The sequence below is a fragment of the Orcinus orca genome, chromosome 5 (assembly GCF_937001465.1).
Source record: "Orcinus orca chromosome 5, mOrcOrc1.1, whole genome shotgun sequence".
Taxonomy (NCBI): Eukaryota; Metazoa; Chordata; class Mammalia; order Artiodactyla; family Delphinidae; genus Orcinus; species Orcinus orca.
The window spans coordinates 69,411,922-69,438,173 of NC_064563.1; the positions used below are offsets into that span (position 1 = coordinate 69,411,922).

Genomic DNA, 26,252 nt, shown 5'->3' on the forward strand with positions numbered 1-26,252 from the left:
ATTGAATGTGATCGTTGATACCAAGGTGTTTTGAACATCATAAGCACCTCACAAATGCAAGATGTTATTACCACATTTAATAAATATACTACTATGAGTGACAGACAGAGGAATGGGAACCCAGATTCCAAAGGAAATAGCTCATTTTCCTCAAGAAAAGGAAATGATTGAAGTTCTACCAACAAGCAGTTGTGTGAACTCAGATTAGTTGGCCACTTCTTAGCTGTGTGACCTTGGACAAGTCCCTGCCTCAGTTTTCTTGTTTCTAAAATGGGAACATTTGTGACTGTGCTTCCTTCCCTCAGGGTGGGGCCAGGGGCAGGAGACTGCCCTCCACTCTCTGCCCCAGGGCACCCTAGTTTCTTTATCTCAGTCCCTTCATGGGTTGAGGACAGATTTGAACTAGGTAATCCTTACCATCCCCCATCCCTTCCAGCTCCTAAATTGATTCTAACCAACCCCCCTCTCCAGGTCCACCCTCCAACCACCACTCTGGTCCTTAGAAACCTTTCCTCTAGAAACCCCACAACATAGAGAAAAACATCACCCTGTTTTGTAAGTTATGCATTTGTGAAAAGTTGCGTTCATGTCACGCTTTTGTAGTAAAAATTTTATATTCCCTTTGCCCTAGCTTATCTGCTTAGAGATGTTTGCCTTTTACTTACTATTGATTGTCAATTGGCTGCAGTTACTCTTTGATCTTCCCTTTTGTTTGAACTTGAATGCCACCCACACTGTCTGCCCCAGCCCCTCTATTAAACAGTAATGATACGTAAACAATCTCAGAGGCCCTTGGGGAGCAAACCGGCCCGGGGCCAGCCTCCCTCCGGCCTGTGAATCGTCATTCCTGAAGCTGTCTGTTTTGTAAGTTCTTCTGCCAAGTTTCTGTGGGAGCAGAGGGATCATTTTCTCCCTTTTCAAAGAGCAGGGTGAGCTGAGGCCTCGAGCTGGCAAGTCCTTTAAAGTCATTTTCAAAGGAAACCTGAGTTGCAAGGCCATGTGGCTGGCAGAGGGCGGCGTGACTTTCTGAGGCTCTCTCTGGGGCTTTGGGTGGTCAGCTCCCGCAGCCTTCCCAGCACGTGCTCGGAGCCTGCTGCAGAGACACTGCCAAGGGACACCACTGTCTAGCCAGAGGCCCCAGGGCACAGCAAAGGCTCTGCTTCACGTCCCCACCCCACCGCCACCGCCACCCAGGAACGGAAGAGGGGAGTGAGGACTTTCTCCTCTGCACCGGTGGCCAGGACCACATGTGTCCTCACCAGTCTTACTTCTCATCCATCAAACTTGGTTCTTGAGGTTTTTGGAGGTAAAATAAAACGGGGTGTCAAAGTAAGCCAGGGTGAACTTATGTCTGAATGATGGAATCATAAACAATCTAGTGAATCCAATCCCCTCAGGGGTGGTTGGGAAGGGGACCCAGAGAGGGAATGGTTGTCCCAAGTCCCAGGAGGAGGTGGCTGACTTCCAGCACAGAGTTCTCGGGACACAGAACACTTCTGCAGGGGTGGAGATTGGCTTGGCTCGTATCAACGCATGAAGTTTCTGGGTCTATAGATGTCTGTCCATCACACAGCAGACAGCAAAACGTCTCCAAAGACACCAAGGCTGAGGCATGCGTGAGTTGAGGCAGATGCCTCCGTACTGTCCTTGGACCCCAGCAGAGAGAAACTGTTTAGGAAGCCAGGAGGAGATGAGCCTTCTCACTTCACAGAAAGGGCAGAATCTCCAAGGCCCAGGGGAGGAAAGGACACATACATTGGTGTCAGAAGGGCTATAACTGAGGTCATTTATCTGAAGCTCAGCCTAGAGCTCTGAGTGAGAAATAAAGTGAATGAAGCTGGTTAAAACAACAACCAGAAAAAACAAACAGAAAGAGGAGGGAACTGGCCAGAGATAGAGGCGAGGTCCATCCAAAACCCCCCACCTGAGTGCTTCATGACCAGAATCTGCAGTCTCTGGTCCAGCCTGTTGCCAGGGGCCACAGGTGTAGGTCCCTGCCCGGCCGGCAGGAGCAACCCCCAGCCTCTGCCGTTCTGAGCCCCCGTGGCCAGTGGCGGCTGCCCTCCGCGAGCACCTCCCACCAGGTGAAGAGCTGGGGAAACAGACTCATCCAAGTCTCAATTCCGGCACAAGGAAAAAAATCCCAGAACAAACCGACTTGACTTTTCAACATTTTATTCTTGTATTTGTACAGCTATATTTTACAACTCAGTAATGCAGTTTAGACACAGCCAAACCCTGTCTCCGGAGTAGTTATAACACAAGCATGACGCAGAATGGGATGAGACAAACATTCCCAAAGAGAGCTTAGTTAGTGATAACTCCAAGTCCCTGTGTCTGCCTACACTTCCAAAAGGGATGGTGCGGTCGTTGCCCACTGAAAACTTCCATGAAAAAAAGGCACCGTAGGACACGTTGTACAGGTATATACAAACCGAAAACTAGAACAAAACTACACATTTTTCCTTCCGCAGCTTTTTTTGTTCTTTTTTTTTTAATACACACTTTGTAAATTGTAAACCTTCACTTGCAAAAAAATACAAATACACTGAGGCATTTTAGACAAAATATTTTCTTACTTATACAGATGCAATACTTAAAATATTCTCTTAAGTGCTCTTTCTCATAAAGATTCTCAGATCCGTGTCTGCCTGCAGATACAAAATCGAGCCTTTAACGCGGTTTTATATTTTTAATATATCTTTTTTAGGTTTATATATATTTATTTTATATATATATATATATTTATATATTTACAACTCTGCCATATATTCCTTCACCTTTGGTTAAAAAAATTAAAGCCCTCTCTTTGATAACATACCGAAGTCTCTTCTTTTAAAAGAATGCACATTTACATACAAAAGAAACATCTGATCCCACAAAACATATACATTCCTCATTTTGCAGACTGAGTCAAGTCAGAACTTTTGCATACTCCCCCAGCTTCGATATATAAAATGATTTTGCTTTTTGCTGACATGGTTCGCCTTACACATAGGAGAAGAAGCAGTATTATTTTCTTAATGTTTTACGGCAGTGGGGGAGGGGAGCGGCCTTGGCTCCCCCTCCCCCCGCCCCTCCCCCACCCCCCCACTCCCCCAGCTATGATTTGCACTAGTGGATGAAAGAGGCACTACATCATGGGATGAACATGGTAAAGTGTTACAGTATCCTTTGGGTAGATTCTGAGAAGGGGCTCGAATGGAAAGCATCAACACTCCATGCTTCAGCAGGCTTTGGGGAGCTCCGGGGGCAGGTCAGTGGCGGACACACGGTATTGCACCTTGGTGTTGGTAATGGCACCGTGCTTCTGGCGCAAGTGAAGACGCAGCTGGCTTTTGTGACGGAAATGCAGGTTACATTTCTCACACTGGAAGAGAACCAGAGGCAAACTGTTAGTCATCAACTCAAGAAACATGTCATTACTCAAGGACCTTGAGAAGGAGAGATTCTCCCTTCAAGGGATGGGGCAGCTCTTCCCTCTGGAAGGCCAGTTTGAGAACCCACATGAATTCTGGCTTCTGCTAAGGGACAAGTAAGCTGTGTACAAATGTCCCTTCCTTGCTTTCCAAAGTGTTGGTCATGCTTTTACCCCACTTGAGATGAATTTCCCTGCTTCAGCTCCACAAGTTCAAGTCTAAACCAAAAATGCAGTTCCGATGCAGACTCCCCAAACTTTTAAGGCTTTCCTGAATCCCTCAAGGATGAAAATAATCCCTCTTTCCTTTGACTTCTGTAAGATTTCTAGCCTTGCCATGTAATGCCAGATAGCCTTGCCAACCCACGCATTAGCATCCTTCTCAGGTAGGGAATCCTTTGATGGTGGTGAGCACTTCTTACTAAACTTTATAATCTTCCCTGTTCCTAATAGAATATACCTTAGACAATTATGCAATAAATCTGAACATATTTGGATAAATGGATTAGAACAGTCTGAATTCATAAAAATTCTGGAATCTAGGATATGCTTAAAAAATACAGTTATATTCCTTTAAGTGAGTGTGTACACCTCAGATCAGCTAAAAAGGCATTAGCAAGTAGAGCTGTTTCTTGCTTTGATTCAATGAATGGATGATAATGGTTTTAGTGGGAAAGTTCTTTAAAAATAAAATGGATGACTAAATTTAATGGGGTAACCTGATGCAATCCTGGAACAGAAAAACATTTCAGGTAAAAGCTAAGAAAACCCAAATAAAGTATGGACTTCAGTTAATCATAACATACCGGAATGGGTTCATTAGTTGTGATAAATGTACCCTAGTAGTAAGATGTTAGCAACAGGGGAAAACTGGGTACATACGGGAACTCTCCATACTATCTTTGCAACTTTTCTATAGATCTAAAACTATCCCCTAGGGGCTTCCCTGGTGGAGCAGTGGTTGAGAGTCCGCCTGCCGATGCAGGGCACATGGGTTCGTGCCCCGGTCTGGGAGGATCCCACATGCCGCGGAGCGGCTGGACCTGTGAGCCATGGCCGCTGAGCCTGCGCGTCCGGAGCCTGTGCTCCGCAACGGGAGAGGCCGCAACAGTGAGAGGCCCGCGTACCGCAAAAAAAAAAAAAAAAAGCACAAAAAACTATCCCTTAATAAAAGTGTAATAAAATATGTTCATATAGAGAATATGTTTTAAAATAAAAATGGAAATATATATTAAAAAAAAGGAAATATATTTAGAAAAATTAAAAAATTAAATGGGCAGGCAGTGAGTAGAAAGAGCCCCGGTCTTGGGAGACAAGGGCCCCTCATATCAATGGCACCCACCGCTGTGCGTCCTGAGTGCGGCATTTCTGTCTGAGCCTTGGCTTTTCCTTCTGTAAGGGACTGAGTCAATACACTCTGAAGGTCACTCTTAATTCTGACATTCCTGTGCATCTAAACACCCACAAAATAATTGAAACAGCAAATATGTACTGGACTCTCACTATGGGCCAAGCACTGTTCTGAACACTTCAGGGAATCCATTAATTTAATATGGCTCCATGAGGTAGGTGTTATTATCAGGCTAATTTTACAGATGAGGAGGTTAAGGTACAGAGAGGATAATTAATTTGCCCAAGAACAAAAGCAAGTAAGAAGATATTCACTCAAGGATTGATAAACAACTGAATGAAAGTAACCACCTTTTCAGGTTAACATTTGCGATATGGGTTAACGATTCATTCACTCGTCCTTGTGCCCATCACGACCTAGAGCGATGCCATAAACTCAGCAAAGCCAGCCTCATCTATAACAGTAGTTTCCATATCTGTAAACCATGGGACTCTTTTTTCAAATTAAATGGAAACTGGAAAGGGAAAGAGACTGCTACTCTCTCATTCCCGTCCTGTCCTGGGGGGTTGCAGAACCTCAGTGATTGAAAGAGCACAGTTTGAAAACTGCTCATCTACAGCATCCTCACTATTTCATAGAGAAAGAAAACTGTGGCCCAGTGAGAGGGTCAGGGTTTGCCCACAGCCCTAAAAAGGGTCATTGTCAAAGCTGGAATAAGAACCCAGATATCTCAGCTACCTGGCCAGTATCTTTCCCCTTTACAGCAGAGATCGGCAAACTGTTTCTGTAAAGAGCCAGAGAGTAAATATTTTACACTTTGTGGGCCTGATATTCTCTGACACAACTACTCAGCTCTGCATTGTAGTGTGAAAGAGGCCAGAGACATACGTAAACAAGTGAGCCTGGCTGTGTGCCAACAAAACCTTATTTGTGGACATTGAAATTTAAATTTTATATAATTTGTATGTCACAGAATATTATTCTTTTGATTTCTTTTTAGCCATTTGAAAGTATAAAAACCATTCTTAAATCATGGAATTTCAAAAATTAGCCCACAAGCCACAGTTGGCTGAGACCCTGCCCTAGAACACTGTGATTCCAATGGCCCGATCATGGCCTTTCGCTGCTGGTCACCTGCAGTTGCCTTTTCTCTGTTTTTTTCCCTTGTGTCACCACATTCTTCTGGTTCTCCTCCTACCCTATTGACTGCCCCTTCTCAAACACCTTAGCTCCTCTGAGGTAGACATCTAGCCCAGTTTAGGGCCGTGCTGGAAGCACTCAATAAGCGATTGTGGAATGAATGAATGACTCTGATATCTATGTATTCACAATCCAGACCTCTTTCCTAAGGCCCGGATCACCTAGCCCAACACCTCCACTTTAAAGATGAGCAAACTAAGACTCAGGCCAAGGTCAAGCTGGTTGTCTTAGGACCACTAGAGTTCAGTGGTCATCCCACTGCGCGCCTGAGATTAGAGTGAACAGTCCTGCGGCCCCAGCCCTCCCTCCGCACCCATCCCAGGCCAGCCAGCAGCCACGAGAGGCTAACGTACATGGTAAGGTTTCTCTCCCGTGTGGATTCGCAGGTGGCTCTTCAGAGTCTGAAGGTGCCGGAAACGGGTGCCACAGATTTCACAGGGATAGGGCTTCTCGCCAGTGTGGATGAGCACGTGGGCACGGAGGTGGGCCACCTGCGCAGGAGAGCAAAGAGTGAGGTGAGAGGCTCTGCCGGGGTGGGCTACAGACACGCCGCAGCCTCTCAGCGGCACCCGGGGCTAGGGTCCTTCCCCACGCCCTCTGCTCACCTGGACAAATCTGGCTCCGCACGTTTCGCACTTGTAGGGCTTCTCTCCGGAGTGAATTCGGGTGTGGGTTTTCAGGTTGGCTGGCCGGTTGAACTGGGCCCCGCAGATGTTACAGCGATAGGGCTTCTCACCTGTTACCGAGAGAAGGGGAAAAGGCAAGCCACACTCAGCAGAGGTCTCCACAGTCCCCGGGCCCTGGATTTCAAAGCAAGCTGCCCTTCCTGGGGCCACTTTGGCTTTCCTTCCCTTGGAAGATGTCAGAGAGAGGCGTCAGGGGTTGGCCACCCCTGCCTGCCAGCCCTCTCTTACACATGCACCAGCACACCTCGCCCACGGCCAGGCTCAAGAAGCAGGTGGTGACGTGGAGGGAGGGAAAGGACGCAGGGCGTGGGACAAGGAGGGAGCGAGGTTCCAAGAACCAGCCTTTTCATGGGGATTATCTAATTGTGGGACGTGGACATGTCACTCTCCTTCTCTGGGCCTCAGTTTCCCTCTCTGGAACCCGAGGGGTGAGTTTAGATGACCTGGGAAGGCTCTTCTAGCTCTTCCCTCGGGTGAGACTGATTCAGTCATCAACCCACTCCCCAGAGAGACACAATCAGGCCGCTCTAGTTTCTCTCCTTGAGAACAAACACGCTTTTCCGCTTGTGGCAACTACAGCTGGATTCCATTTGCACGAGAGCTGGGGCCCGAGTTGGAGTAGTTGCTCAGACAGAGGAAACCAAGAGAAGGGCCGAGCCTTCCTTCATGGAAAGTTTCTGGGATAATAGACCCATTTAAAATACCAGGAGAGAGTCAACTTTGGACAACAATCAGGTTATTAGACGCTACCTGGGAAAGGAATGTGAGTTGATAAGGAACAAGCCCTTAGAGGGAATCAAGAGGCCTTCAGCGTTTTTCTGATTTATAAAAACCGAATCGACTTTGCCCCTCTCAGCCAAAGTTTCTTCCCCTGTGCAGTGGGATTAACACTTCTGACCCCAGCAAAGGTGGAGAAGCAAGACAGAGCCTGTCAGAGGAAAGACAAAGGATGTGGGGAGTGGCTGGGTCACTAAGCAAAGACGTGGCGGGGCTAGGCCCGCACTCAGGCCAGGGCAGCACCTGCCCCCTGCCTCACCCCACAGGGCACCGAGGCCCTACACTGCTTTCTCGAGAATGCTCTCCCCGTCCTGCCCCTGGGGAACCCTGGTGAGCTCGGGGGGTGGGGGCAGGGTGTACAGGGCCATACCCGTGTGGACGGTCTTGTGGCTGGCGAGGTTGCCCTTGTAGCGAAAGGAGGCCTGGCAGCGGTCACACTTGTAGGGTTTGTCACTGTGGGTCTGCAGCGTATGCCTCTTGAGGGAGGCCTCCTCAGAAAAGCGGCAGTCACACTCATTGCAGAAGAAGGCCCCGTTCTCTGTCAGAGGGTGGGAGGGGGCACCAGCGTCAGCACCACAAGGAAGGGAGGTAGGGCTCCGAGGCCTCCCCACTCTGGAGCTCCCCTGAGGGCCAAACTGAGCCCCCAGCGCCCTGTCTGCCCAGGGTTCACGGGAGCCCAGAGCAAAGGGCCTGTGCGGATTCTCTTTTTCTTAGCATTTAGAGTCTCGATCGTGGAGGCGAAAGGAGACAGATTTGAAGATTAGGGTATAGGAGGGAAACTCAAACCCACAGGTACCCACATGGCCTGCGCCAGCTTGAGGAAAGCTTGGCACCTCCTTCTCTCGAGAGCTCTGAGAACTGACTTTCCTTATCAGGTCATAGTTCTACTTACATTCATACACAGAAGCCCTCGGGTAAGACAGCCTCTGTCTGTGTCTCTATCTCCAAAATCAGGATAATAAACCCCTGTCCTGCCTACCTCGCAGGATCACGTTGTATAACATAAAGCATCATAGGAATGTAAGATATGAATCAAAGTCAAAGATACTCTGAGGTCATCAAAGGAGGAATTAATGATGACCATGGTCACCCTTGCACCTATCTGGACTTCATGTCTCCCGAACAGTTTGAGATAGGGAGACCAAAGATGATGGTGGAAGTAGAAACACAGGCCCAGAGAGAAGGAACTGGAGTGTAGAGCAAAGGCAAATGGCCACGGGGCCAGGAGGGGACAGTCCCTGCTCTCCCAACTATCGGTCCATGACCCTGTGCCAAGCCTCTGAGTGTAAATAACTAATTTTTTCTTTTGTTTTAACAATTTGGAAATGACACATCATGGTGGTTTACCCCTGAAGAGGCATCACTGGGCTATCCTGTTACAGACAGAGCTGGAGGAAGAGGTAAAAACTGGGGAGGCCAGTCACACACTATCCAGAAACGTCAACTAATAATCAGTTCAACTAATTGCCAGTCACACACTATCCAGAAACGTCAATTAATAATCAGTTCGACTAATCGAATTCAGCTGACAATAACTGAGCGCCTACTCTGTGCTAGACTCACTTGGCCCGATGGGAAATGCAGGCATGAATGAGGCCGGATGCTTCTCCTAGCAGGGTGAACCAACATGGACACCAATCGGTTGGGGTCCAGTGGGCCTGAGAAGGCTCCGGGAGCTAGTTATAGCCAGCCCCACAGCCAACTTTGCTGGAAGGAAGCTGAAAAGGCTGTGTGGTCCTTCTGTAGTCCCCCAGATTAACTCAAATTCCCCAACCCTTGCTTTGGTCGACTAGTTCCCTACGAGGTCAAGAGTGGGACTATGGGTTGCTGATTTAAATGCCATTGGACTTCCAACCAGGGGCTTCTCCCAATCAATGACAACAGCGTAAATAAAATGGAAACACAAGGCCTGTGGAGCAGAGGCAGAGGCCAGGGGAGGGAGGGGAAGGAACTCACCACAGCTGGAATCTGAGTACTCAGACTGGGTCTCTCCCAGCTCCTCGGGGAACGTGGGACCAGTGGCGTGGAGGCACATCTCTGCGTGCTGCGGGGACTGAGAGCCACAGGACGTGCACTTGGGGGCGTGCAGGTAGAGTGGAGAGTGGCTCTCACTGCTGCTGCGTGGGGAGCCGGTCAGTGACCTGTGGGCGGGGAGGAAAGGGCCTCAGCAGCTGGAGCAGGGCAGAGCGCTCTGCCTGGCATTTTTGCATCCCCTCTTCCCTGTGCTCAGGGCAGCCCAGAGGCCAGTTGGAATCTGACGCCACAGAGTTATTTATCCCCTAGCCTACCTCCAAATAGCAGACACATCGAGATCACTGATGGGGGCCACACTGAGCCCAGACTCCACTCCCGGGCCCAGTTTCCTCCCCTCAGTGCTACAGTCCACAGCCTCCCTCGGTCCAAGGCAAGTAAGAGGACTCCCCCCTGCCACAGAGATTGCAGGAGCTTGGGATTCTTGGAATGCTCACCTACCATGGAGGGGAATTCTCTCTCTCTGTGAAAATATACCGAAGCTCAAGGTCCTTCCTCACTTAGGCCAATTCAATCAATAGGCCTTGGCCCATACCTCCAATGTGCTCAGCATTTCAGGCAAGAGCAGAACACAGCGCCCTGCACCCATCAGAAGGGACCCCAGAACCCTGCCCCGGTGAGCTCCGACCCCAGGTCCGGACTGCCTGTGAAATCACCTGTTGACGATGTTATTGAGCCTGCTGGCCTGTGGGATGGTGGAGTCCTCCCCACTGGTGCTGAGCTTGGTTGGGGACTGGAGGTCAAGGGTCTCGGGCTCCATGGGCGGCTGGCAGGCCGCTGGGGCAGTGTAGGCTCGAGGGGAAAGGCGGCCCAGCTCGGCCTGCTCGGGCCCCTCTGGTTTGGCATTCTGGTTGAGGCTGTTGAGCACGATGAACTTGTACTTCTTCCAGTTGCAGGCTTTGGGGTCAGTGGGGCTTTTGGCCGGAGGGGACCCGGAGGTCTGGAGGATGCAGGCGTTCTTGCTGCTGCAGGACTCCGTGGGTGAGTTGGGTTGGCAGTCGGACTTCTGGGGGCTCTGCGGGCTCACCAGACCCTTCCGGTTCAGGGGTGCATTGGGCGGCTCGAAATGCAGGGCAATCTCATCCTCCGACGAGGGCCTCTCTTCCTCTTTGCCGGCCTTGTCACAGGCGAAGTACGGGGCGCTCCGGGCCGAGGGGGCAGCAGGCTTGGGGCCCTCGGCCACACTGTAGTGCATATCACTCCGTGCCTCCTCCAGGGCTGCCTCCTTGGGTGAGTACACGTTGTTGTGGCCCACAGTGGGGGAGAGCTCCATGGCCGGCCGACTGTACTCACTGGGGACTGGCCTGGCACTGTCGCAGGGGAGGGTCCGCTCCTTGGGGAAGGAGTTGGCCACAGGCATCCGGGCATCCCGCAGCTCCTCGTCGGAGAAGAGGAAGCTGCTGACCGGAAGGTGGCCATACATGGGGTACGAGGCTGGCGGCGTGGACAGGCCATTGTACAGGCTGGGCGCGAAGGCTCTGCTCTCACACCCAGGGGCGTTCCTCAGGGGCAGGCTGTTCTCCACCACCTCCCGGCCCCGATAGGCCATGAGGTCCTGGGGCATCAGCATCCGGCTGTTCAGGAAGTCTTCACGGGGAGGCTTAATGGCAGGGACCATCTCTGCTTCACTGCAGGAGCAAAAAGAGAGAAGACCCCGGCCTCCAAATCAGAACCTTCCAAGTGACACTGGTCTATGAAACCACATTTGCACTTGAGTCAGTCAGACCTGGGCGATGTGGCTCTGGAGTAGGGAAACACTTGCAGTTACAAGGCAGTTCTGCTAAAAGTCTAGCAATCTAGCCCACAGCTGGGGAAACAAAGCCCAGAGAAGGGAAGTGAGTTACCCACACAATCAGTGCCTGTTTAGACGTGATTTTGTATGTTTAAGTCCCATACGTATACATATGCATGAATCTATAATTATTCAAATGTTACAGAATATAAAGCTATCAGAGTCCTTATCTCATTTCATCCTTACAGAAGGGATGTAGATCAGGAATTACTGTCTCCATTTTACACACCTGGAAACTGAGCTTCAGGGAGGGAAGAACTTATACGATGTTGGTGCTACACGTTTGGAGGGTCTTTGTTATACTGGTGCCCTGTGAAGAAGGGACTCGCTCTATATACTGCCTGGAGCCGTGGGCGAGTTTACTTTGGAGAACAGGCAGCACGTGCCAGCGTAGGAAGCCCTGGCTCTGCAGCAGCCAGACCTGGTTTCCAGTCCCTGCTGTGCCACTTAGCAGCTCTGTGACCTGGAGCAAGTTACCGAACGCTCCAAGCGCAAGGCCTGACCCAGAGAAAGCATTCATAATGATGATCTTGCCACCATTATCACCCACAGGAGACAAAGAGCCCAAGCTGCGTATACTTGAAGGGACATTATGTGGGTGAAAAATAGGCCAGCTCAGTCTGATCACAGTTTTAACAGAGCTAGAACCAAGGAGTGAAGGTGAAGGGAGCCAGATTTCAACCCGCTGTAAAGAAGAGCTTTCAAACTATCCAAGGGAGAACTGCATGGCTCTGGGAACACTGAGTTCCTGGCTCCTGGAGATGTTCAAACAGAGGCCGCAAACCTTTCTGTCTGAGAAGGGATGCAATTATCCTGGAGTAGCTGAATCAAACGGTTCTATAGAAGTCAAGGCCCAAGTCTCTGTTCCACTTAGCAAAGCTCTTCCCTTCTTTGGCTCTCAGGTTCCTCATCTTTCCGTGATAGTCATATCTTACCAGCCCTCAGGTAGGGGGCTAGACCCAGTGAACCCTATTTAATTCAATAAATGTTCTCTCTAGTAGCAGCAGGGTGACATAAAAGATGAGTAAAGCAGCCCACGGTCTGGTGGGGGAACTAAGGGGCATATGTAAATAGTTACAGTGGAAGCCTAAAGGAGAACTAAAACGTGTATGCAAATAGTGAAAACAGAGGCAAAGTCTAAAAGACAGGCAAAAGGCTTTCAGACACAGCTGAAGAGCTGAGGAAAGAGCAAAGTGATAAGTGCACAAATATCTATGAAGAAGCTGGCATCCAGGCGTGGTCTTGCAGGATGGGTGGGAGGAAAGGGTCTATCAAGTGAATGGAAGGAAGCAAGAAGTGGGGAGGCACACGGCATATCTAGGTAGCAGGAGTGTGCAAAAGCAGTGGAAAGGTAGGTTGTGGCGTATCACAGAGGATTATTTCTTCTGTGTGCAAGCATTATCAATTGTTTCCGACCCTGTCTGATCCCTTCCATCTCCGAGGCTTCCATCTAGGCAGCAGCTCACCTGGCCTTGATGAACTTCCGGCAAGTGTCCACAACATGCTCCATCTGCAGGTACATAGCTGTGGCCATCACAGCCATGATGTTGCCCTCCCGCAGATTGAGCCGAGATGTGTACATGAAGTCCAGGAGGATGCAGAACCCCTCCGGGTTGATCTCAGGATCCAGGTTGATCACACTGAGGTTGCATTTCAGCTGGTCTGTGAAGATGCTGTAGAACAGGCCACTGTAAGACAAAGAAATGTCTCACTATAACAGACACATAGAAACTGTTATCAGTTACAGTCACCACGGACGCTCAGCCCCTCTCCCCTGGACCTAGCTCCAGAGCTTCCATGGCAATTAATAATAGTTGCCATTTATGGAGAATTTACTAAATCCCAGAGAGTCATTACACACTTACATACACTATCCCGTGCTCCTCATAACCTTGCAAGGTAGATTCTATCCTTCTCTCCCTTTACAAACGGGGGAACTAAGATCAAAGAGGTCAAGTGAGGGCTTCCCTGGTGGCGCAGTGGTTGAGAGTCCGCCTGCCGATGCAGGGGACGCGGGTTCGTGCCCCGGTCCGGGAAGATCCCACATGCCGCGGAGCGGCTGGGCCCGTGAGCCATGGCTGCTGGGCCTGCGCGTCTGGAGCCTGTGCTCCGCAACGGGAGAGGCCACAACAGTGAGAGGCCTGCGTACCGCCAAAAAAAAAAAAAAAAAAAAAAAAAGAGGTCAAGTGATTTTCACAAAGTCACAGAACCTGTATTCTTTTGGTCTTAACTGCACAGCTTACCAGAGCTAAATTTAGCACTCATTTGCAGTAACTATTTTGAGTCTATATCTTTGGGATAAGCATTTCTTTTCTTGTTCCATCACATTATCCTTAGTTTTTAAATCTTATTGTATTTTTTTAGAAGCAAATTGGGTATTGATGACAAATAAAATGATGCCTACATCTACAGTTTACTGATTTTCTCCAAGTTCATAGACTATCACAAGGTCAATACTCCTAGGAGAGCCAAGTCAGTGTCAAGCCAAGCCTCCAGGTACCATGGTGTCTGGTAGAGGAAAGAGCACTCAGTGAGAGGCCAAAATTCCGGACTGTCATCTGGATTCTACTCTTTCTGAGCGTGTTGCCAGAAGTGAGCTAGACTTCACCCAGTAGTTAGCTAGGCAACCTTGGGTAAGAGACTTCACTTCCCTGCACCTTGGTTTCCTTCTCTGCAAAGCAGAAACAAGAGTGTCTCCCTTACAGGCCTATGGCAAGAATGAGAATGTGAAGGGGACAGATTGATGCCTGGCACGTAGTAAGCATTCGGTTAGCGTTACCTATTCTTTTTCTCTCTATATAAACCTCTCCACTATTTAAAACAAAGGTGCTTGTTGTAGATGTTGAATAAGTCCTCTACAAGCAATCAAGATCCCTGGCTCTACATCAGTTTGCCTGTGAATGTCTTCATTTTATCATCTATGAAATGGAGCTAATCGTGCCATCCGTAACACAGGCCACTATGGAGATCCAGGGAGGTGCTGCAACATAAATTGCTCTGAACACTTGAAATACTTGTCAAGTATGAAGAATTAGCCAGCTCACTTTCACCAACTTACATATGCTCGGAAACACCCATAGAAATATAGTCATGGTATAAATAAATACAGTCATAGAAAAAAAAGAGCAAAAGATCTCAAATTAACTTGCTTAAAATATTTTAAAACTCGCTTTCACTTTTCATTTTTTCACTGGTTCACTGAAGTTAGTCTCCATGTTTGCCCAAAACACATCGCTTCCGGAGACAGTATATGATTTCTTCTCCCTCTATCCCCACAGAATGGAAACTCTTTCTTTTCTAAAAGTATGTTCATTCGTTTGCTTCCTGAGAACCCACTCGGCCAGGCCACGTGCTGGAGATCTGGAGAAAAATGAGATGTGATCCCAAACACAGCCAGAGGCCTCCATGCTCCACACTGGCAGCCGGCACCATCGCTCCCCTTATATCCATCATCCACCTTCCGCTTCCAGACCCCTCACCTGCAGGCCATGAGGACCGTCTTATGGGCTCGGAACTGCTCCCGGCTCACCACTATGACAACATCCGTCAAGATGTCACGGCTCCGGAGGCGATTAAGGTTGAGAAGAACGTCACTGGCGTGGCGGGTGAACTGGATACAGCTGTCAGCCGGCGAGGCCATTTTTTTCTTCACCTGAAAGAAAAGGTCAGAATCTTGTTAGTCCTCCAGAACCTGTTTCCTTCTTACCAGGAGTGTGAGAGCAGGTGGCTTAGCCTGCTCCCTTGTGTTTGCTTTTGAACAACTCATGGCCCATCTCTGGGCATTACTCTTCATGTCTGTACAATGAGCTAATAATCTTTAACCAACTTGTTAACAGAAAACCCTATTGGGGAAAGAGGAGGGAATGAATATTTGTTGAATGTTTTCTCCACATACCAAACACGCTGCCAGCATTGAGAGGCAGTGAGTGTGTGACAGGGGAGAGAAAGCATGCTTTGAAGGTTAGCGCATGGGCCATACCTTTTGCAGGCTGTGTGACTTGGAGCAAGCTGTTTTACGGTTTCTGGGCTTCAGTTTCCCAAAATGGGAGTAGTAATTCCTAGGCGGTTGTAAAACTTAGAGATACGTGCCTGGTCCACAGTAGATTCTCAAAAATCGTAGCTATTCTCATCGGCATCTCATTTCATTATCCCAGCCACCATCTGTCTCTCCCCTGCTAGGCTTCAGGATTGTCTGACTGTATCCTGAGCACCTAGCGCCTTGCTGGTGCATAGTAGGTGGCTAAATTAATGGGAACCGAGAAACGAGTAAGGGAACGAGTGATCGCACAACAGTGTTAAGACAGTCGAACGCAGGGGCAAAGGGGTGGGGGCTGGGTGTGACGGACAGGCAATCGGCTCTCCTTTATCTCATCTAATGAAGAGTGGCACCATTCACAGAGACACATACATTGGCAAATTAAAAGAAAAGTTTGTCCACAAAATTGTAAAGCACATAATTCAATTTACTTACCCAATGCCTTGATTCACAGTCCAAAATTTTGCTTAAAACCTGCAGGGAAGATAAAAAAGCAAACAGAAATTGATTTCATGAATGTAAGATTGTCCACTATAGTCTTATTTTAGGACACACATATTTAGTTTTACTTTGATAGCTGCAGCCTGCCAGCTGGTGCGGTTTTACCACAAGCTAGCAAACATTTTTCCCAGCTCGGCTCTTATGGAAACAACGGGCATCCAAAGCCATGCGATAATAATGTTTTTACCCTGAGTACTGGGAATACAATTTCATACATTAATTACATATACGTAGACACATTTATTTCCTCTCTCAGAGTAAAAACTGTATGCCATCCAAAGGCCCTTGAGTTTATGGGAAAGAAAAAAATAATAAAAGTGATGCTTTCAATACTAATGAGAATGATCCTTCAGGGGCCTAAAAACTCTGGATGCGTTTCAAAACCTGCTAAAATATTCTCTTTCAAGGCCTAGAATGACTCCACAAGGCCAACAGGGTCAACATCTTTATCCCTATTTCACTGATGACAAAACTGAAACTTGGGTTCAAGTGGCTTGCTCAGGACAAACAGCTAGGCAGTATTTCCTGACTAGCTGAAACACTTAAGACAGAATAAGGAATCTGCAGAATACAGCCTGAGATGGTATATCTACTCTTCTCTCCTTTTTTGAAATTTCCCCTCCCATCCCTCTTGGGCCTAAGACCAGATACAGGGTTACAAACTTCCGAGTTTGTGCTTCCCTCTGCTGGTGAAAGATTTAACTGTGAGGTTTAGCTGAGAACCGGCCAGGAAGCGCTTAGGAAATATGGACTCTCTCCAAACTGGTTTCTCTAAAACAAAATAATTTAAAGCATAGGTGAAAGACTATCATTTATGATCACATGTGGGCTGCAAAACAGAACAATATTTGAAACCACACACCCCCCCCTTGCCCGACTTTTTTTAAAGTGTAGCCCTTTAGAGTTATCTTCCGGGTAAAGGGGCCTGAGGCCAGGGAGGTCATATTGGGCCACATAAATGGTGAGTGACCTGGCCCTAGGTCTTCTGGCTTAAATTCCTGTTCCCTTTCCAAATCAGCCTACGTGCTGTAGAACATGCAAGACAGCACCCTGATGTGGGTGAATCTCATTTTTAAGTTCCTTCCCTCACACAAGCACTTTGCCCCCATTCCAGGCTGCTGAGTCTTACCAAATGAGCACTCTAAAATGAGAGGTTTCCTTGAGTCTGTAACCAAACACTCTGACATTTCTCTGTGGTCCCAAGTGCCAGTCACTCAGTCTCATCAGCTTCAAGGTTAATGTGTGCATGTGAGTGAGTGGGGATGGGGGAAGGAAATGGGGGAAGGGAGAGGATAGAAAAAGACAAAAGAACCTATTTATTTCCTCCTCTCCCCATTCTAACTCAAGATGGGCAAAGAGAGATACACTGAATGGGTCCTAACCAAAGTCCAAGGATGGTCTCCTTGGAAAACGAATGCGGAAGACACATGTGAGGTTTATTTATAAACCTTCCCCTCTTCCCCCGTGGAAGAGATCCCTCAACCCTTCTGGAATACCTAAGGCTGCCCTGGAACAAGCTTCAAACACCATCTTGCCTGTGGATTTCCAGTCACAGACTTTTGGAACCACAGGAAGCCCAGATTTGCCATTTCACCTTGACAAGTGGCAATGACTCACTCCAGATGCGGAATGAAACAAACAAACAAAACAATTCCCCTGGCTCCACTGTCAGCCAGGCCCTAGGCTGGGCACTTTCCACTGTAAACCTCTCGGCCTGGCTTGACCAAAAACAAGGCACATACACTAAGGCCCCTGTCCTTATTAAGTCCACTCCTTTCTCAGCTAGCTTTGTCTTCGGAGCCCCACAACTAGTGAGTATGTGGGTTACAGTGGGCGTGGGCAACGCTGCCGCCCTCTAGATGCTGCAGGTGTGGGAGCACTACAGCATCTGGTTTGGTTTTGGGGACCACTCAGCTCCTTCCCATCCATGATTGTGGCTGATAACAATACCAGCCCCCATTTGCTCGGAGGCCACCGAGGCTCCAGGGGATGTCTCGCCCAAGATCTCAGAACTAATTCCAAGCAAAGCCCAGGACGAACGCCGTCTCCTAGCTTCGGCCATCCCACCAATGCCAAACGCAAGACTCATTCCACAGAAACAACCAAGAGAGCAGAGCTGTCAGGGAGAAACTGACATCTGCAAGGGCCCAGACGTGGGCTCTCCCCACCCCAGCCAGCCCCAGTCGCGGAAACCACCAAGTGAGAGCTAAACATGGTCTTTTTCACCCCACACACTTTCCCTTTGGCGCTTTCCCTGTGTATTTTCAATGAGGCACCTTGAGAAGGCAGATCCTTTAAAGGGTCTGAAGAAGAAAAGAAGAGGGAACTCCCCCTCCAAAAAGTCAGAGAGAAAGAAGACAGCATAAAGGAGAGGGAGAGAGACAAGAGGTGAGGAGAGCAAAGCCATCCAATATGAAAGACCCCAGCCTTTCCCTCCCGCCTCCAGAGGCAGCCCCCGTCTCTTGCTCACACACAAGGGCACAAAATCGAGCCGTGCGGCCAGGGCAAGCCCGCGCAGATCCGCAGATTCGCCCACCCCCATCACACCGTACCTGTCTGCCAGGGACCGCCCACCCCCGGGCGTGCTGCCCGCACCGCGGCCCGTCCACCTCGAAGCCCCCGCAGGCGCGGCGGAGGCCCGGCGGTACCCCGGTGGCAGCCCTTAATTTAGTTACATTCAAAAAAAACTTTTCGTGCACCTCGGTAACGAACATTATGTGTGCCTTTTTTCTTTCTCTTTTTTTTTCCTGTTACGCCGTCAAGGCAGGGGGCAGTGAGGGGAATGGCACAACCCTCTCATTCCCGGAACGTAGTCGATCTCAACTCAGCAGATTTCAAAGAACACTCTCTGCCTATCGCCGGCTCCAACGAGAAGTAACTTTCCAGGAAGCTGCCGGCCCGGACGGCCGCCAGGATCGCAGCCTGCGCCGCGCGGGCCGCCGGGGATTCACCCGGCGAGGTTGGCGGAGGGGGTGGGCGCCCGGGGAGGAGGCTCGCGAGGAATACGGCACACTTTCCCCTAAATACCTCGTCCGCTCCCGGTCCAGAACTCCTACAGTTCACCTAGTTCAACCCTTTCCCCATAACAAGTTTATAAATAGGGAAAGTCAGGCACAGCTGGTCTAGAACCCAGGATTTCGCGTCCAATCCCCGGCTTATTTCATGACTTCAAGTTGCCGAATTCCGGTGTTTGTTTGCCTGGTGTGTCTTTTTTTATCTTTCTTTCTCTCATTTTGCTTGCCCCCCCGCCCCTCCCCCTGTTTTAAAGGGAGTGGTTAGGCGAGGCCTCAAGGTATAAAAGATGGAATCCCGAGGACTGAGGGTCTCCATCCAGCGCTCCCCAGCCGAGTTGGAGGAAAACTAAACCGAAAGCCCCTTCCGCCTACGTTGGCAAGAAGGCGAACCCAGCTCGGCTCGGTTTCCGCCTAAGATCTTTAGAATAGGAGCTGTCAGGCCGAACCTGGCCAGATTTCGGAATTTCCGAATCCGATTTCTCCGAAACCATAGAGAAAAGGTCGGGATTCGGCAGGGCCCTGGGCGCAAACCCTATCGCGTTCATGGGCGCGCTCCAAGGTTGCCTCGCCTTCCCGTGGCCTTTCTCGGAATTATAATCCCTGGGCGCCATCGCCTAATCGGTCTCAGTATCGGGCTCCGAGGGGCACTTTTGGGGGCCGGGAGGTGGGGAGTAGGGGGCGCGAAAGATGCAACCTGTAAGGCCGCAGTCCACTCCTAAAACTGGCGGGTAGCGTCACAGTGCGCCGCGCATCACATTAGCAGCGGAGGCGGGGTCAGTAAAGACTGGGTCTCTCTGGCTTCATAAAATCCCACTTTCTCATCCCTTCGCCCGGTGGGATAAAGGTGAAAGCGAAGGCTGAAATTTAATATGGGATGGGATGAGAATCTAGGAAGGGAAGCTAAAATTAAGTAAATGCATTTATTGGAAATTAGGAGGCCAGTGGTTCCAGGACTAGCTCAAACCTAATCATGTTTTACCGCTGCCTAACACTAGAGGGAGCCCTCCATCAAGGCTTAAAACCGACAACTCCTTGTCGCCCCGCCCCTCCTTCCCATTGACCTAGTTTAGACACAGTCTCCCGATTTGGAGAATGCCTTCCGCCCTTCCCCCTTCAATATCCCGTTCGGGTTTTGGATTATTGGTCATCTAATAACTCCAATAACTCGTTGAGAAATCCAAAGGAGAATCTGGAAGTGCGGAGCACTCTTTAGGGGCACGGACGGGGGATCTTAATAAGGTTGGAGCTGCCGCAGTGGAACCAGCATCAGGGCTCCTTTCGGAGCGCTCCCTTTCTCCGCAGCGTCTCAGCTAATGAGCTGCTCGGGTCTAGCCATGGTGATCTGGAGGTGGCGGGGTAGGGTCAAACCGCCGAGTTGTTTTTGTTTTGGGGGAGAAACACTCCTCGCGCTCTTGGCTGGGGGGCGGGAGGGTAGGAAGACAGTAGATGAAAGTGAATTTGATAACGCGGTGGCCTTGGCAGTCGCTTTGGGTGACCGAGGAGGTGTTCAGGGACGTTATGTCCTGACTTTCATTTCTATCACACTTCCTGCCAACAGCGCTCTTGCAAGCCTGCAAGCTTCTAGGAAATGCAATAAAATAGAGGGATGTGTTTTATCATCAAGATCTGAAGAGGAGCTGCAGAAAGGACGCTCCCCAGGCGCCCAGCTCGTGACAGCCTTCCAGAAAGGGCCGGCAGTCGATGCCAGCCGACCACGAGCAAAGATATTTTGGCCATCCTGGCTGGACCGGGCTCGGCCTTTGCAAAAAGTCTGGCGGGAGAGGGGGGAGGCATGATCTCCCCAGACAAACAATGCCTTTAAAAATCCGATCTGGACAGAAGTCAGCCAAGGTCTTTATTCACGTTAATGAAGATGGAAGGCACAAACTGTCCTTGGAAAGCGATGAGTCAAACTTGACCGCTCTTCAAACCCGTCCCCAGATTCGTTTCCAACCCGAACAGAGGCGCGTTTCTCCGACGCGGCCTCCAACAGCTCCCGCAGCGGGAGAGGCGGAACTCGATTCCGGCGGACTAGGGCGGTGGAAACAACGGCTTCTCCCGCGGGTGTGCGCGCCTGCGGTCGCTAGGGGCCGCCAGCACTCGGTCGCGCGTTTGCCATCTTAAAATTTGAGCTCCGAGAAAGAAAACTTTGCTGAGAAGCTGTTGTGGATTTCACTCTGCCGGTCCATAGGACCCACACACACACAACTGATTTCTCGCCAAGCCACTAAACAAAGTTTGGAAAGAAGGGGAAGAGAGCTATTTCAGGATCCAAATGTGAGCCTCGGGAGCAGCGAGGTGCATCTCTGCAAGTCTAGGGACTGGGCTTTAATCACGCCCTAACACAACGCACAGCCCCCTCCCAAGAAATAAGACTCCCACCCCTGAGCACTACCGTAGGCTTTTCATGTCTGTGACTGAAAATCTTGGGCCATGCTTTCTAAACAAATTCCTCGGGGACAGCTGGGGAACCCTTTCCAACAATGGTTACCTAAGAGGTTAAAATCATGGCTCCCTCTGACTTCTGCTCCTTTCTCTTAGATAACTCAAAGGGGCGGAGATAAACTCGCCTTTGACTTTAAGTCACTGACCTGGAATTCAGAAGCTTAAAATCTGGTTCCGGTTAGGTCACTAACTCGCCATTAACCCTCTCATCAGGCCTGTTTCCTCAACTGTAAAGCGATATATGTCCTAGAGCCCCTGTGGCATCCCTCCAGTATTGACTTTTCCGGGGGAGAGGCCGCAGAGACTGGGAAATCGTGTTTTCAGAATCGGGTACTTTTCGGTTCTCTTAGCGGAGACAGATGCCCGTCGCTGAGTGGCTGTGAATGGAGCAAGCATCCGCAGGCTTTCTAATTTTCATCCATCGTACCAAAACTTTGGAGGTTGGGTGTCATCCTCATTGGAGGGTACCCTCCCCTCTGTCAGTCCTAGCACCTGGTTGGGATACTTGGGGACCCGTAGGTGACGCGGTCGGTCCACTGCCCTAGGCGGGGAACTCAGCCAGGACCCACCACTAGGTGGCGGACTCAGTCCGTGCGAAAATCGCCGCGCGACCACAGCCTTCCACACCCGACTGCCCCCCACCTTTTTGCTGTTGTTGTCTCTTAAGGGAAGGGGGGGGGGTGCCTCCATAGGGCAAAGCTGGAAAACACTGAATTTACTAGATGTAATTCCTTCTTCCCGATGCTCAGGCCTCTAGCAACCAAAACGCGGTATCTGGAGCTGCGTTCATGTAGTATACCTTGATTCTTCCAGCCCGAAAGGCTGAATGTATTGGGAAGAGAAAGAAAGGGTGCACATGTCTTCAAAAAGCAGAAGGCAGTCAACGGCATTACCAGAGCTTTCTACCAAACACTGGTCGACCAGCAAAACAGTCGGGAATAAACTGATTCCCACGTAGAAAAGGGGTCCTGGAGGCCAAGGGCAGGCTTAACAGCGCTCGGCTAAGCCGGGGATGGGGGAGTGGGGATGAGTTGGTCTTTTGGTGGGGCTCTCGTCTCAGAGTGGGAGGCGGGGAGGGTTGGGAGGAGCCGTTCCTGGCTTCCAGTGGGGCGAAGAGAAACCGGCTAGCTTTCCCACAACACAGCACCCTCGCTCGGATCACTGCGGTGGCTTTCCCACTTGTTGCGCAGTGCAGGCAACTGGCACGCGCCACACTACTTTGACTCCCAGAAGACTCCAAACCCGGCTACGGATCAGCCTACCATTGCCCCAGTCCATCCACAAACCTCCCTCCCCGACCCACCCCCGCATACACCATCTTCAACCGCCAGCAAAACTACAGGACTTCCAGTCGCTATGGTTTTTTACACCAAAACATTCCTCCTTGTCTCAATATCAGACAGACAGTAGAATTCGGGTGCCCTGAGAGGTCAAGTCCAAGAGGGAAGGGGGGCTACCTCCGCCAGGAGAACTCCCCTACTTAAAGCCAACCAGGCAAGCCTCCCCGAGAGAGCGCGCGCGCGCGCGCACACACACACACTCGAACTACTTCGCCTATTATGACACCATCCTAGCTTTTCTCCCTCCTTTTGAGAGATCAACTACAAAGTCCTTGTTTAAAAAGCTACTTTTATCTCCCCTTCCTAAAGAAAAAAAAAATCCTCAAAAGGTCATTTCACAACATTTTTCAAATATTTGACTTTTGCAAATAAATAGTTTCACCCACCGAGGGGTGGCGCTGCCGCACCACCTCCTCTGAATCGCTAAATTTTTCACAACAAAGTGGGTTGTGAGTGTGGCTACCCGGCAAAGGAGAGAGGGAAGGAAGAATTTTGACATCTAGCCATGGCTACCATTTACTCAACCAATAACTGGAACTCTTTAAGGCTCACCAAACGACAGCTTAAGAGTTTGGAGTCCCATTCCTGTCAACCAAACCCACAATAAAAATGGGACAGGCTTTTCAAGAAAGCAAGGGGTAGAACCCTTCAAAACTGAGCACAGAGGAAATGGCCAATTGGAGAATTCCCACTTCTAGCTGCCTTCTTCAAGTTGCCCGGTTTTTACAAACAGCTACTAGCCTTATTGTCACTATCAACAGACCCTTAAAACCAGTCAGTGCTTGGGCCTGCAGTATTGGAAATCTTCCAAATAGGATATTGGAACCTTCTATTTATAAGTGGGGGGAGGGAGGACTATTTCCCATCTTCAGGTTTCTATTTTGGCCTGAAGACTCAACTACAGTCATTTTAGCAAGGGAATGCCCATCTCCTGGTACTCCCTTTCCATTTCCTCCTCCCCCAGAGACAAATATCTTTTCTCCTTTTAAAAGAAAACACACATATATTTTAAAGCAAGAATGTGATTTCACCTCGTTCCTCTGAGCTCATGTTTGCTACCTCCAGGAATAGCGGGTGGACTAGGGCCAGATGAACTTCAACTTGGGTTGCAGATTTACGAGGCTCTGTTCCTGTGCCAAAGGCTCTTAGTAGTAAATAATGAGCAAAATAGATACCTGTCTCCTGACAGATCCTGTGGGCCCCCCTCTTACTTTTTTTTAAAGTTATTTATTAAAACCACACACACCTTGCAAAGAAAAAGGGAAACTGGCAGTCTCTGTAGAGGAAGCCGGTGGCATCGCTCAGAGCCACAAACTGTATTTCTAAACAGCCCTTTCCCTGGTTCCTTCTCTCCTGCCCCACTTTTTTTCTTTTTACTTTTTTTTTAAGTAAAAAAATGCATCTACTGACATTTTACTTTAAAAAAAAAAAGAAAAAGACTAAAGCATTACAAGATTTACCTCCTGGAAACTATAAACTGAACAAAAAATCCATAAAGGATTAAATCAGTTTCCTGGGGGGGGGGGGGGATGACCAGCTCACAGAAGAGGTCAGGGACCCAGTAACAGCTCTGGACTTTGAGCACCCACTTTGGGGTCATTCCTTCGGCTCAGCTGTCAGGACCCCCACCACCAAGTCAAACATTTCGAGAAAGTGCACAACATAAAAAGGGTCTTTTTCATGCTTTTTTTTTTAATTTGTAGGTTTGTGTATTTGTTTTCCATAGGATAGCTTTTAAAACTCATTATTGCCACACTAGTTCCATTTTTGGCCAGAGTTCCAAGATAATACGGCATCATAAAGGCAACGCAATCCACAATTCTCAAGACGTTTACCACGGTCACTGCATCCGGCAGCGGGGTGGCCCCTCGCTCCCGCTGCTCCCCAGCGCAGCCGATTTCCGAGGCTCCAACTCCCCACCCACTCCCTCCCCGGGCCGCCGCCGCCGCCGCCTTCCCGCATTCTTACTCCCTCAAGGAGAGCCACAGGTTGCAAATCCAACCAACCTCGCAATCCGTTTTTGCAAAATCACTCACAAAGATCTCCCGTTCGCGCCCGCGCCCCCTTCTCCCGCGCCAGATCCCCCAGCCGGGGCCACAAAGTGCCCTTCTCTCCTCCCGGGTCTCGCACGTAGGACCGCGGGCTGGGGCTGTTTGTTTTTCCCCTCGCCCAGCGCAAGGACCTCGGGAATCTGAAGCCTTGACGCCGGCTACTCTCCGGCCCGCAGTTCTTGTTTGTTTGTTTGTTTTTACAAAGCCTGCACCATGGGAAAAATAAAATTTAGGAAAGCGGGGGAACAGCCATTGGGAGCTGACACCGAGTCACGAAGCGCCCAAAATACAAACACCGCGACCGCCAGAAATCCCGCCACCTTCCCGCTTGGCTGGGCCGTCCTGCGAAGGTTCCCGGAGTCCCCGCACGCTGAACAGCACCGCAGGTGCAAACGCGCACCCCTTTCCCACCCACCCCCCAAATCCCCGTCCCGCCACAAGCTTCCCTCCCCACGATGGGGTGAGGGAGCGCGCGGGGCTTCCCGACTCTCTAGACTGCAACCAAGAAAGAATAATTTTCAAAGTATTCAACATCCCCGCCCCCAGGCAAGCTAAACCTCCCCCAAAACGCAGGGGAAGGGGACACCAAAACACTCGGATCTCGTTAGGAAGATCACGGCTCTGAAAAGAAAGAGGAGAACCCCATACTTCAACTGGGTTTATGAAAAACAAAAAATAAAAACAAAACGAGGAGTTCGCTTGCATTTTTCCTCCCAAATCTCGGCTCGGAGGTAGGGAACCTAGAGGACCAAGGCCGGTGGAAGGGAGCCAGCGGGGCGAGCGAGCGGGCAGCCTCCCTCCTCGCCTCCCGGAGTGACCAAGAAGGACGTGAGAGGGGAAGGAAGGAGAGGCGAGGGAAAGGAGGAGGGAGGGAGGGAAGGCGAAGCTGGAGCGAGGGAGCAAGGAAGGCAGTTTGCAAGCGAGAAAAGAGGGAAAAAACACAGCCGCACGAATCCAGCGAGATCACAAGCCGTACGCAAGCAGCAGCAGAAAGAGCGAGAGCGCTAGCGCGCGTCCTCTCCGCCGTCTGGGGCCAGACAGCCCCCAGACTTGCCCGAAACACCACCCCCCCAAGCACTGTCTCGTCCTTTCTGCTCCGGCCGCCCCCTAATTCCCCTCCTTCCTCTCCTCCACCTCCTTTTCAAAAACCAAAACAACACAAGGGAGGGTGGCAAAAGCCTCCCCAAACCGGCCAATTCACTCAAAGACAACAAGAATAAAATAGTAAATATATAAAAATCTATATCCTAGAGTGGGAGAGACGTGGGACTAATCTTCGGCATTTATTTTAACACCTGACAGCTACAATAAATAAATATATACATTTACATCAATAGATACACATAGGAAACTTGTAGCCAAAGCATTTGGCAAGAGCGGAAAAAAAAGAATTAAAAGGTAAAATAATGATCATGAGCAGCGGCGGCGGCAGCGGCACCAGCGGCAACAGCGGCGGCGGCGGCGGCAGCAGCAGCAGCAGCGGCGGCAGCAACAGCAATAATCACCTGGTGTCCGGCCTTTCCTAGAAACTTCTTGCATCACCACTTCTAAGAACCCCAGTTCTAAGAATCAACAGAGCTCAATTCTCGGAATTTGAGCTGCGGGCCTTA

At 49.9% G+C, this 26,252-nt stretch overlaps 1 protein-coding gene across 2 annotated transcripts; it reads right to left on the bottom strand.

Annotated features, from left to right (window-relative positions):
• Window positions 1-2,158: 2,158 nt before the first annotated feature.
• On the bottom strand, window positions 2,159-26,232 carry BCL6 (BCL6 transcription repressor). 2 transcript variants are annotated; one of them, XM_012536267.3, is made up of 10 exons: window positions 26,148-26,232; window positions 15,727-15,765; window positions 14,735-14,907; window positions 12,722-12,943; window positions 10,120-11,091; window positions 9,389-9,573; window positions 7,803-7,970; window positions 6,575-6,705; window positions 6,323-6,460; window positions 2,159-3,370 (listed from the first exon to the last, which is right to left on the bottom strand). In XM_012536267.3, the coding sequence occupies exons 3-10, from the start codon at window positions 14,893-14,895 to the stop codon at window positions 3,227-3,229; spliced, it is 2,121 nt and encodes a 706-aa protein (XP_012391721.1). In that variant the 5' UTR covers window positions 14,896-14,907; window positions 15,727-15,765; window positions 26,148-26,232; the 3' UTR covers window positions 2,159-3,226. The 2 variants fall into 2 exon arrangements, with proteins under 2 accessions (XP_012391721.1, XP_004278530.1); XM_004278482.4 differs by lacking the exon at window positions 26,148-26,232 and adding an exon at window positions 16,922-26,116.
• Between the last annotated feature and the right edge of the window lie 20 nt (window positions 26,233-26,252).

Coding starts and splice junctions, on each gene's coding strand:
- BCL6 (XM_012536267.3), bottom strand. CDS start 14,895: ATGGCCTCGCCGGCTGACAGCTGTATCCAGTTCACCCGCCACGCCAGT. Junction 9,574..10,119: donor CTCAATAACATCGTCAACAG/GTGATTTCACAG, acceptor CCCCGCCCACAG/GTCACTGACCGGCTCCCCAC. Junction 6,461..6,574: donor GCGGAGCCAGATTTGTCCAG/GTGAGCAGAGGG, acceptor TCTCCTGCGCAG/GTGGCCCACCTCCGTGCCCA.